The 10,913-nt window shown below is 41.3% G+C and overlaps 1 protein-coding gene across 2 annotated transcripts in view; it reads right to left on the bottom strand.

The window, feature by feature from the left end:
- psd2 (pleckstrin and Sec7 domain containing 2) overlaps window positions 1–9,636 on the bottom strand; it is a 41,202-nt gene extending 31,566 nt beyond the window's left edge. Inside the window, exons 1-2 of one of the 2 annotated variants that reach the window (XM_014409887.4) lie at window positions 9,103–9,636; window positions 523–1,090 (exon numbers count right to left, since the gene is read on the bottom strand). In XM_014409887.4, coding sequence (XP_014265373.2) covers window positions 523–1,010 — 488 coding nt within the window. In that variant the 5' untranslated portion in view covers window positions 1,011–1,090; window positions 9,103–9,636. The remainder of the gene's footprint in view (window positions 1–522; window positions 1,091–9,102) is intronic. The other variant, XM_014409886.4, reaches the window with a different exon arrangement.
- Between the last annotated feature and the right edge of the window lie 1,277 nt (window positions 9,637–10,913).

A 10,913-nucleotide genomic window follows, 5' to 3' on the forward strand; every position in this document is an offset into this window, starting at 1 on the left:
GCATCACTATTTCATCCCTTTTTTTAAAAGAAAAAGGTTAGATGTACTTTGCTTTCAGTATGTCTTTATCATTCTGCGTAGTTTTTGCTTGTTATATATGAATCTGCTAATTAGCAGGCACATTTTTCTACCACATGTTGAGCTTTTTACAGACTGCCCTCCACTAATGTCTTTCTGGGACAGTTGGGGAGCTGGGAAATGGTTGCTGTGTCCCTTAGCTCTTTAAATATTTTTCTTCCATTTTTTCAGCTCATTAAGTTGAGGCTTATTTATTTTGTAAAATATGAGTAAAGCACATTAGGCTAATTATGTACAAAGGGAACCGCAGAGATAAAACAATTTAACATAAAAAATATTCAAATCACAAAGCACAAAAAACATTGACCAAAAGTGACACTCTTAGGTTATTATAAAAATATAAGGAAGCTGTGTTTGTCTTTTTAGCAATGCAAATTAACAGGCAACATGACACTTGCTTGCTCTGACAGGTAAAGTGGTACAAATAAAATTTTGTCCACTAACCGGCCAGCTTGTTGAGAATTAGTTGCCTCCTCTTCTGTGCATGGGTGAATTTCTTCATTTTCCTTCCCCTCCTCTTCCTCTTTCATCTCCTCCGCCTCATGTGTTGTCTCCTCCCCCGTTAAGCTTTCCTCCATATTTATACATCCTCCCCCCTTCGTCCCTTCCCTCTCCCCCTCCGCCTCTCCTTCTGTCAGCTGATGCTCATCCCCGGCCCCATCTTCACACTCCTCTTTCAACTCCCCTTCTCTTCTATCACCTTCCACTTCCACCATCCCTTCTACTTCTCTCTGTGTTTCCCCCTCCTCACTTTCCCTGACGTCTTCTTCTTGTTTTCCTTCATCTGTCTCATCATTTGCACCAGCATCCACCTTGTCCTCATCTGTCTTGTCATGTGTCTCTTTGGGTGGGTCAGTAGTGGTGCTTGTACTGGGCTCTACTGGGTTCTCTGGTGGGGTGGGAGAGGGCAGAGCCTGCCCCTCCTGGGTCATGGTGCCCTTCCCTGCAGGGGATGGGTGACTCTCCACTTAGACAAAAGATGCAGATTAAACCTTAAATTTGGATGTATCCTCTGCAGAGAAAAGAAGAAAAGAAAGATACACCACCATGAACCAGAGCAGTCATTTGATTATTTCTCTTATGACCTCTGCGCTTTCCTCTGCAAGTCACAGAGGTCACTCTTAACAAAGCAGCAGCTGTGCATACGTGTGTTTTTAGGTGTGCAAGCCAGTGTTGGAGAGAGATATACAGTATATGTTGGAACATTATGTCCTCTGCAGCAGATGATCCCAAAACAGCTCTGAAAGGAGGGCGACGAACAGCAGAGGAACACAGGCAGGCACAGAGATTCTCGGCAGATTCCTTATAATAGTAGCTCCTCTTGATCTCCATGGAGATGCCTGCCTTCAATGCACTTAACCCTGTGAGGTCCAAGTCATCAACGGCAACAATCCCAATCACATCCTCTAGGCCCTAATCCTAATCTTATGTTAGGGTCAGGGGTTGATTGATTGATTTTCTTTTGTCCACTGATTATCAAGACTTGGGAAAACAATTTTTACTTAAAAAAAACAAAACAATCACATGTTCTGACAGCATAGTGTTAGGTTCATCACTGATGATGGCTTACACACAGTTAATGCATCATAGAACTCTGTAAACGTATTGTAAAGGTCTGCTGCTGATCTGTTAGCCCTCTGTTTATATTCACCTTTCAGGAGTTTATGGGCAAATGCTAATGAGCAGCTCTCAGAAACAGTTCCTGTTGTAAAATGTTGAATAATGCAGCTGTTGATGTATTTTTCTTATATAAATTATATGGAGAGAGACTTAGTGAGAATAAAAAAAATATACATTTATCTTTTTTGAGATCCGATGAAATGATGGCGTGAAATGGTGACTAAGAGAAATATGAATAATTAATGAATAATTAATCGTTTCTTAGTCACTGTTAAGCAAAGCTTATTTGGTTCCAGCTTCTCATATTGATTGTCTTTCTCTCATTTAAAGTTAGTTTGTTTAGGCTTTGGATTTTTAGTTTCACATAAAGTCGAGCAACTTTAAAGCTCAGTCTTTAAGATTCAAAGACTGAAACATGAACGTCTATGACATGAAAGCTGGATAAGCTTCATCAGTTGAGGGAGTTTGTGTCATACTGAACAGCTCCAGAACAGCTATTTATTGGGCCAAATGCTGTTTCCAAGATCAAGAATATTTGATTATGTTTTTATTGCTATGTTGTTCTATGTGTCAGTATCATAAAAAGGGCTGCCAGGAAGCAGCCCTGCCAGTCTGCTCATGCTCTACTGGTTCTCTGCTTTGCTGAATCATCCACAGCTTGGGAATTGCAACACAACTGCAGTAAAATATTTAGTGGAATTCATAGCTTCCTCTGATAGCATGCAGATGTAGGTAAGGGTCCTGTTAGGCCAAAATGAACATCCATATCTGGATTCTGGTTTCTCAGGGGAAAAATTGTCTGCCAAACTGTGCAGAAAAAAACTGAACCATTTTAGAGAGGACAAATTTATGGCAGGCTAGATAGTGAGCCAAATTTGTATCTACAAGTATGATGTTGGAAGTGCTTTGGCTTACCCCTGAGCATGAGGATACCACAGGCCCAGAAACTGTTTCATCAGAGTTGCAAAAGGATGATGAATTTATGGAGAGTTCTCCCCTTACTAAAGTTGAACTTCTTTGAGTTTTATTTATGTTGTCACACAAATGCAAGCTGGAGCTCTCACTCTGGGAGTGTTATTGTAGACACATTTAAAAGACACAAATAAGAGTGCATCTTGCTTGTCGCATTTCATTCTGAAAAAGCGAAGACAGTCTTGTGTCGCAGCAAGAAATGCAGGTAAACTTTTAAAAACGGAACAAAACACAACACAGGCACAACCAGGCACTGTGTCTCTGCTACTGTAGCCTCCTCTAATCCTCATCCTCTCTCTGACTGCTGCTGCGATGATCTCAAAGGACCGACAGATTTCTGAACAAAGTCTTTCTGAGTACACCATCGGTGACTGGCCGACTCATTTTCTTTTGTTTTTTTGTCTTTTACTAGAAGGATTATGGGAGTGGTTTGCATTATTCATAAGTCACCAGATTGTTTCAGAGTTCCATCCATGAAAACATCATAGTTTTCACAAACAAGACATTTAAAACTCCATTATAGCACACTATGAAAAGTGTATCTCACAAACTAGTAATGAATCTGAAAGCTTCTTAGGCCTCAAAACATTTTTGGATGAGAATTTGCTGACCAATCTCTACTATAATGAGCTTGAATATTCCCAAACTGGGGTGCTCACATTTCCAGCGGGGCTTTATGGATTCCATATTCATGTATGAGTATGAGGCATATGAACAATTTGCATGTATTTATGCTACTCCACAAAGTGGAATTTGCACATATTATTAAGCAGTGAAATGCACACACGCACACACATAGACGCACAAATAAAGCAGTGAAACATTTCCATAAATGGAAGCAGTGAGCGGTTATGAAACCAGACACGAGAAGTGGGAATTCTCCGTCTCTCCCTCTCTGCATGTCTCCGGTGTTCTGTTTTTCTCCCACTCTGTCTTCCTCATCTGTTCACCATTATGCTTATTGCTATCTCACAGTCTAACTCTGCACTCTCTACCACTCATTTTGCAGTAATTGAGGTAAATGGGTCTTATCCAAAGAGTGGGTGTGAGCGTGTATGTGTGTGTGTCTGTATGTGTGCGTGACTGTGAGTGTGTCTGTGTGTGTGAGTGAGAGTGTGTGTGTGTGAGAGAGTCTGTGTCTGTGTGTCTGTCTGTGTGTGTGTGTGTGTGTGTGTGTGTGTGTGTGTGTGTGTGTGTGTGTGTGTGTGTGTGTGTGTGTGTGTGTGTGTGTGTTTGGGGGAGCGGTTATCAGATGGGGTATGTGTGTGTCTGTGTGTCTCTGAGTCTTTGTGTCTCAACATATACAATGGCTATCAGGATGGATGCATGCATTCCACTTTTGTCAGCAGAACACTGGGGCTCTTAACCGTTATCAATTTCCTTTAATTGTGATCAGACAACCTGCCAATCATGTGACCAACGTCTAACATCTAAAAGCATGCCATCGCCTAGACTTATAACTCACCAATCCGGTGAGAATGATGGATAAAAGACCAAGTTGCCATTAAATAGCTTTTCTTCCCTCTTGTGCCTTTTATATCTCTCTATCTGTCTACATGTGCTTCTGTGACACACACACACACACTGCAAAGACTGCACATAGACATACACCGTGGTGTGATTTATTGATCCCTGAGACACAGAGCTGCAGTCCAATGGGAGTCTCTGGTGATAAGCATGACTGGTCTCTATAAGCAGCAGAGAAGCAACTACTGAGATAATAAGAGTGAAAAGGAAAGTGCTGAGAAGATCTTACAGGAACACAAAGCTCACAGTGGTGCTGAAGATGCCGCTGCTTTAGATCCTTGGGTTCAATATTTATTTAACTTAAATTGTACACGTGCTAAATTTTAATTGAAAAGGGAAGCCTTTGTGACTGAAAACATGGCATAATTCTGACACACCCAAGATCACATCAAACACAGACACTGACACATCGACTTATGTTTTTAAAACAAACTCCCATTCATTTAATATCTGAACAAATTACGAACAATATTAGTATAATCAATTCAGTTTTAAGAGCTATACACAGTAGTTTTTTTATCTGGTTATATCGTAACTGGTTGTTCAAAACTGGCTACAAGAGTGACTGCAAGTGTGAATGGTTATCTGTCTCTCTGTTGTGTTAGCTCAGTGATAGACTAGTCCACTCGATTGGCTGTTATTTGTGCCTTTTTTGTGCTATTCTTCTAATTTAGTGGTCGCCCAAGGGTTCCCTTCTTTGTTGTTGTGTTGAGCAAGATCAGAGAGTTGTACAAAGATACTGACAGACTGCTCTGATGGAGATTCTCATGATGTATGAATGTAGCACCATGGGAACCTGCCAGTGTACGAATAAGCGCTGTTATAATGTCAATAAAAAGCAACCATGTGTAGCAACAACAGGCAAAATAACCGATGTAAAGTCAAGGGTCATAAATTAAAGTCTTCTCATCTTTGAAGCGAGGAACTAAAGCAATACTGGTGAATGACATATGAGATACATTACCATATAAATACATTACCTACACAAAGGGGGCTTGGAATATCCTCTTGCAAACTGATCAATAATTGAAAAGCGATTTGGAACAAGTAAATCATTTTATGTGTGGGTGGGACTTAAGTCTTCTTTACTGTCTCACTAATTTTATATTTACTAATTTGATAGATTTTGTTAGGTGTCCCTAACTTTACTCATTTTGTCCTACTGGTTATTTAAAGGCTATAGCAAAAAGAATACAAAATTTGAGAGTCTGGTGAGTCTGTGCTGCACACACTTTGGCAGACAAATTAGCAAACACTGCTTCCTGTACTCACAGTGGTCGGCTGGCTAATGTTAACATATAACTCAACCCCAGTGAGAAGACAGTCTGAAATATTTGCATGAATTCCCATTTGGACATTTTGAATGATTGCAACAATAGATGTGCCGTCCCTTTCAAACTCATAGCTTCCATTTTATCAGACTTAACAGTCCTTGTCCACAATCAAAGACATTATACAGTTATATTAACAGGCTAACCTGACCTTTAAGTATAAAATTGGTTTCTCTTACTCTGTAAATACATAAAAACAGGATACTTTTGTGCCTATGAGCACAGGACTCCTCAAGTGGTGTTGCACTCTGGCCAGATTTCATTGGCAGTCACTGAATGTAATGTGATGCAGTGGAAAGGATTACCCAAGATTCTCTGGGAGTTTAACAAATGAACGAGTGACACAATAGGAAAGAAAATCAGGATACTGGTTTTCAATATGATATAAGTATTGTACTAGCCTTAACTGTTTTCTGCTCTATGAAGACTTAATCATCTTAATCCATTAATCTCTGTCTAGCTATCTCTCTATCTAGTAAATCTTTTTGGAAGCACTCCCCTGCCCGTAGATACCTCTGTTGGGCATCATTGCACCACCTTTCACTGAATTTAGATGCTGGAGCAGGCCATCAATTGATACTTTCAACTTGCCTGACCTCATTACGTTTGCAGTGCTGCCCCCGTTCATTTAATATTGAAGCATTTGTATGCAGCTCTTTTGTTTGTGCTGCGTGCCACCGTGAGCATTTCTTACTAAAAGGCAGCACCCCAATACTGTCAAGTGGTGTGAAGAATGCAATGCTGGTGTTTCACCACAGTAGTTGACATCAAGTTGATCACCCTATTTTTTCTAAAATGTAAATTATACTATCAAAATAAATAAGCTGTTGCTATACATGTAAAAGGAACAGTACAGCCATTTTATTTTAGCTTTCAATAGAAAATCTACCGCAGAGCAGCATTAAGACCACCGGGACAGCCTTCTAAATACTTTCTACAAGCTAATTAGTAATTAAAATTAATTCATGAAGCTGCCAGCTGAACATTGACAGATGATATTAGATCTGCATACTAAGAACAGAGAAGGCAAACCTCCCCTGTTCTTCCCTTCTCCTCTCTTACACTATCAGTAAGACATGCTCAGAAAGACTAGTCCTATACTATAAATGACCTACTGACCCTGTTCATAACACGTAGGCTGGGTGCAGCACTGGCCCTGCAGCCTATCCTCATACATGCACACACAGCAGAGTCACCTTTCAAAAATGCTGTTGTGCTACAAGAACAGATGCAGAGAGGAAGAAAATAATGTCATCATTTCCTCCTTATAAGCTGAGGATGTGAAAGCAGTCAGGAAAATGTGGACTTGGAAGTGGTCCAGGGCTATTTTCTTAGCATTCATGCCTGTGCTGCAAGTCACACCAGCATTATCACAGCGCCTAAAACTTGCTAGACCAGCCCAGTGGAGCGTAACAGTCAGCCAGCTCCCTGAAATCACCCCAATATGTCACTTTTGTGCAGTCAAGGTCAACTGTCCGCTCACATTTTGTCACTCTAACTGCTTACATCTAAATACATGCTTACAATAATGTGGTGATTTATCTTGTTTTGGGCCTATTCCCCTGGGTGCTTTCACCTTCTAATACAAATTCACTCATTATTATGCACGGCAAGCATAACAGACCTTTGTGACATGTGAGTGATTTTGAAAAGTGTAGATTTAGAAACATTTGTAATACAGCTCACATACTATGGAGTAATTTCCTTAAATCCGTTGTGTAATATTTCTGAATTTAGGCTGTTATATTCAGTACTTAAACATACTTAACAGAAGGTATATAATATAGTTTATAGAATAATGGTGATAACAAATTTTCAAGGATTGAAAAAAATATATATCCACAGATTTTAGGGGTTGTATTACTGATTTGCCTAAGCTCCCCATTTTACATTGTAATTATGTATTATTTTGGGACAATAAATTTGAATTAATTATCCTTGAATTTTTCAATATGAATAATTACATTAAAGCTTTGAATTTAAAATAGCTCATTTGAATGGCACAACCCTATATATACTTTGTAACCACTATGTAAGAAGAGGTTAGGCTACTCAGTAATACAGTCCCTAAAAGTAGTGAGTAATTACAGTGAAAGATGTGTAAATACTGTTTGTCTTTTCCTCTAAAATACCATGGTGTTACTCACTACTTCAAATTGCTTACAGTATAATTTGTTTCTTATGTCCTTTAAGAACTCAAATTGTTACCCTTATTCCACCGTACCTAGCGATAATTCTGAGTATTTGCATTGTAGGTGTTGAGATATTACACCGTAAGTCACAGGCTGTGCTATAAAGTGCTACCATAGGTTGCCGTCATTTTGGAATTTCAGTGTGTTTTGTATATGTTTAATATCTCAAACCCTATATTTACACAACATTAGTCTGAATGCGTAAAATGTTTTGTGTTTTTTCCACATCTGCTAATAAAGTCATTAGTGGGATGATTTAAAAAGAAGAAAAAGACAACAAGAGGTGACAGTTTGGTGTGGAGCTGCTGTGCTAGTGTGTCTGGATGTCTGACACCTTGAGTATGAAATTAATACACTGGAGAGCGAGCAACACGTTTGCATGGGAAGAGCCCACAGTTGTATCGGGGAAATGAATTACAATAGATCTAGACTAGACATGCAAATGGCTATAATTAAGATAATAGCGACTTTGCTTTTGGGGATAAAAAATAAGCGGCTATCAAACACCTGTTAAAAAAGAAGCCTCCCACATCCTGAAAAAGCAAAGACACAGCAGTGTCTTTGCAGAGTCTGTAATATTCCTGTATTTGGACATTATGGAAAGAATTTAGAGTATGTATGATGTTATTCAAGGTACATGTCTCATGGTTACATCTCACCTTTGCCCTTATATGTATAGGATACACTTGATTTGAGAGCTTTGGCCCAGTGTTATTTTTTCTAGCGAGTCCCCCCCCCAATGCACTTAAAAAGACATAAACAAACACCAGACAGACGAGGCTTATTGTTTCTACCAGTGTGTGTGTGCGTGTGTGTGCGCGAAGGAGAGAGAGAGAGCGAGAGACCACAGCGCGAGACAACCATGTTCTCCCAGCCTCCTCGAGCCAGTAACCATGACAACAGGATGGCTGGGAGACACGGTTCAAGCTCAATTGAGGCCGGTGTCTTTCTTTTCCTCCAAAATAGTGCCTTGGTCGCGTTTCAAGACCGACTTGTCCTCCTAAAAAAGCAGAGAAAAGGCTTTTCTCTGCCTCCTCTCGGGGGACACAAACACACAGACACGCACACACCTCCGTAAAATCCCACGGCCCGCACGGTGCATATCTCACAGCCTACATTAGCTCCTCAAACACGGCTTGCCGGCGCGAGGAGGCTTGCAGCCCCGCGTGAGCATTTTTGCTCCCACATTAGCAAGAAAAACAGGAAAGCTAAAGACAGCCTCTGTGAGAAATGCCTCTCTCGCTAATAAACTACTAAACGGTCACCCAGCATGGGCTTCGCTAGACCCGGCGGTTAAACAGCGCTAACACAGTCGCACTAGGTTAATATCTTCACACTTTGACCGTTTGTCTTAAAAATAAACGTGTCGTATCTTCACTCACCGGTGAAATGCGTCCAGTCGGATGCTGAAATATGCTTGGAGTTGAGCGGCGGCACTGGTCCTCTCTCCCCCTCTCTTCCCCTACATCCACACGCCACACACTGACAGACGGGCTCTTTTTTCTCTCCCTTCCTCAGCTGCCCCCCTTCTCGCTCGCGCGCCCGACGTTGACGTCCAACCGAAGCAGCTCGTGGTGTCGTCTCGCGCCTCTGCTCAGGCTGCTAGGGGAGGTCCGGATTATTTCTGATGAATGGACGGATGAACGGAGGCGTCCTGCCCGTCTCCTCCTCACTGTGGAGCTTATGCGTGCTTTGAGTGGCAGCTGAGAAACTCTAAACCCGCTCCTCGGACCGTTCGGGAGTACCATCACTCTCCCGTGGCTAGAGCGCGGTGTGAACGAGACGTGTCTCGATGGCCTGTTGATATCAAACACTGCAGCCCGCAGTGAAGATTAGCGCCGACAGTTGTGTTGACATACGTGCTTCTCTTTGACCACTGATGATAACCTGGAGACCTGGAGCTTAGTTGCAGCTGGACCGGTGGTATTAGAGCTATAGAGTGCTCAAAGGTGGTGAAACCTTTCCCACACTAAGGTCCTGGGATCTTGGATGGCGTTACTCCCCCCCCCCCCTCTCCACCAGATATTAGAATTAAGAATTAATGGTGTGAATACAAAAGTTTGGGAACTGACCAGAAAAAGAGAGCATGTAGATGATTTACAGACATTCAGATGGTGTTGTCCAAGGTCTAAAGTCCTGCAGCTGTCATATCTGGGATGCTGCATTGGTCATGCTGAAGTTTGGTTTCAACAGGAATTCAGCAGGATGCCTGAAAAGGGAAAACATGACCTATGAAACAGTCAATAGCCCGCTTGACCCACAGTGAACCATGTTACATGAAACAGCTCAGTGTAATCATGCCAGAACATACTGTAACCTACCACACATAAATGAAAGTGAACATCCTAATGTTCTTGTATTGTGCAACTGATCATGGAAAAATCTACTTGCATTTTTTTAATTCTATCGCAACGGACCACTGTCTTGACCTTTGACCTGTGGTTAGCCTTGAGTTCTGTCAGAAGTTGTTTTCAGGGTACTGTTAATCATCAGTAACAGCAGGTCGAGCGCTTTCTGTTGATCTTTGTCAGTCCCCCTTTTTTTCTAATGCTGTTTGTGCTACCTCCTCTGTCAAAACTATGACTAAAGCCCACTGAGAAAAGCAATAATCCCAATTGAACCGCTAAACACGACCACTGGTTTTAAGGAATGAGCACACAGTGTCAGATAAACACTTTCTGCAACGCCTTAAATTGCCATTAATACAATGCACATGCTTTTGCCCCGCCCCATATTAATATTCATGTGTGTTTGCACATTTGCATTTGTCAAAATGAGAAATTGCCAGGGAGTTTAATTTTCTTTTTCAGACTGATAGACACACCATGGTATGAAACTGTGATTGTGCTGTCAGGCTGCTGATGGTGCCTGCTCTGAGCCACATATGATCAGTTGGATTGCAGAGGATTTAACACAAAAGTGTTATCATTCTTCGTCCAACTAACAGGTAAGCATTTAATGTTATCTCTCAGCATATAGTGCAAATTAGCTTCTGTTCCCGCTCTGCCCTTGACAAAACAAAGGGGATATTTTCACCCTGTAACAGCATATGTCTGACACCATTTTTCTCTCCTTTCTCTTTCACTTCACAAGCACAGCTAAATTCAATCAGGAGGCAGTTCAGACCATCAGAACTGCCTTTGTACAGTGCTCCGCTTTGACAGTACCTTCATACTAAAGAACCTCAAGGTCA

Source organism: Maylandia zebra, linkage group LG2, assembly GCF_041146795.1.
Source record: "Maylandia zebra isolate NMK-2024a linkage group LG2, Mzebra_GT3a, whole genome shotgun sequence".
NCBI classification, from domain to species: Eukaryota; Metazoa; Chordata; class Actinopteri; order Cichliformes; family Cichlidae; genus Maylandia; species Maylandia zebra.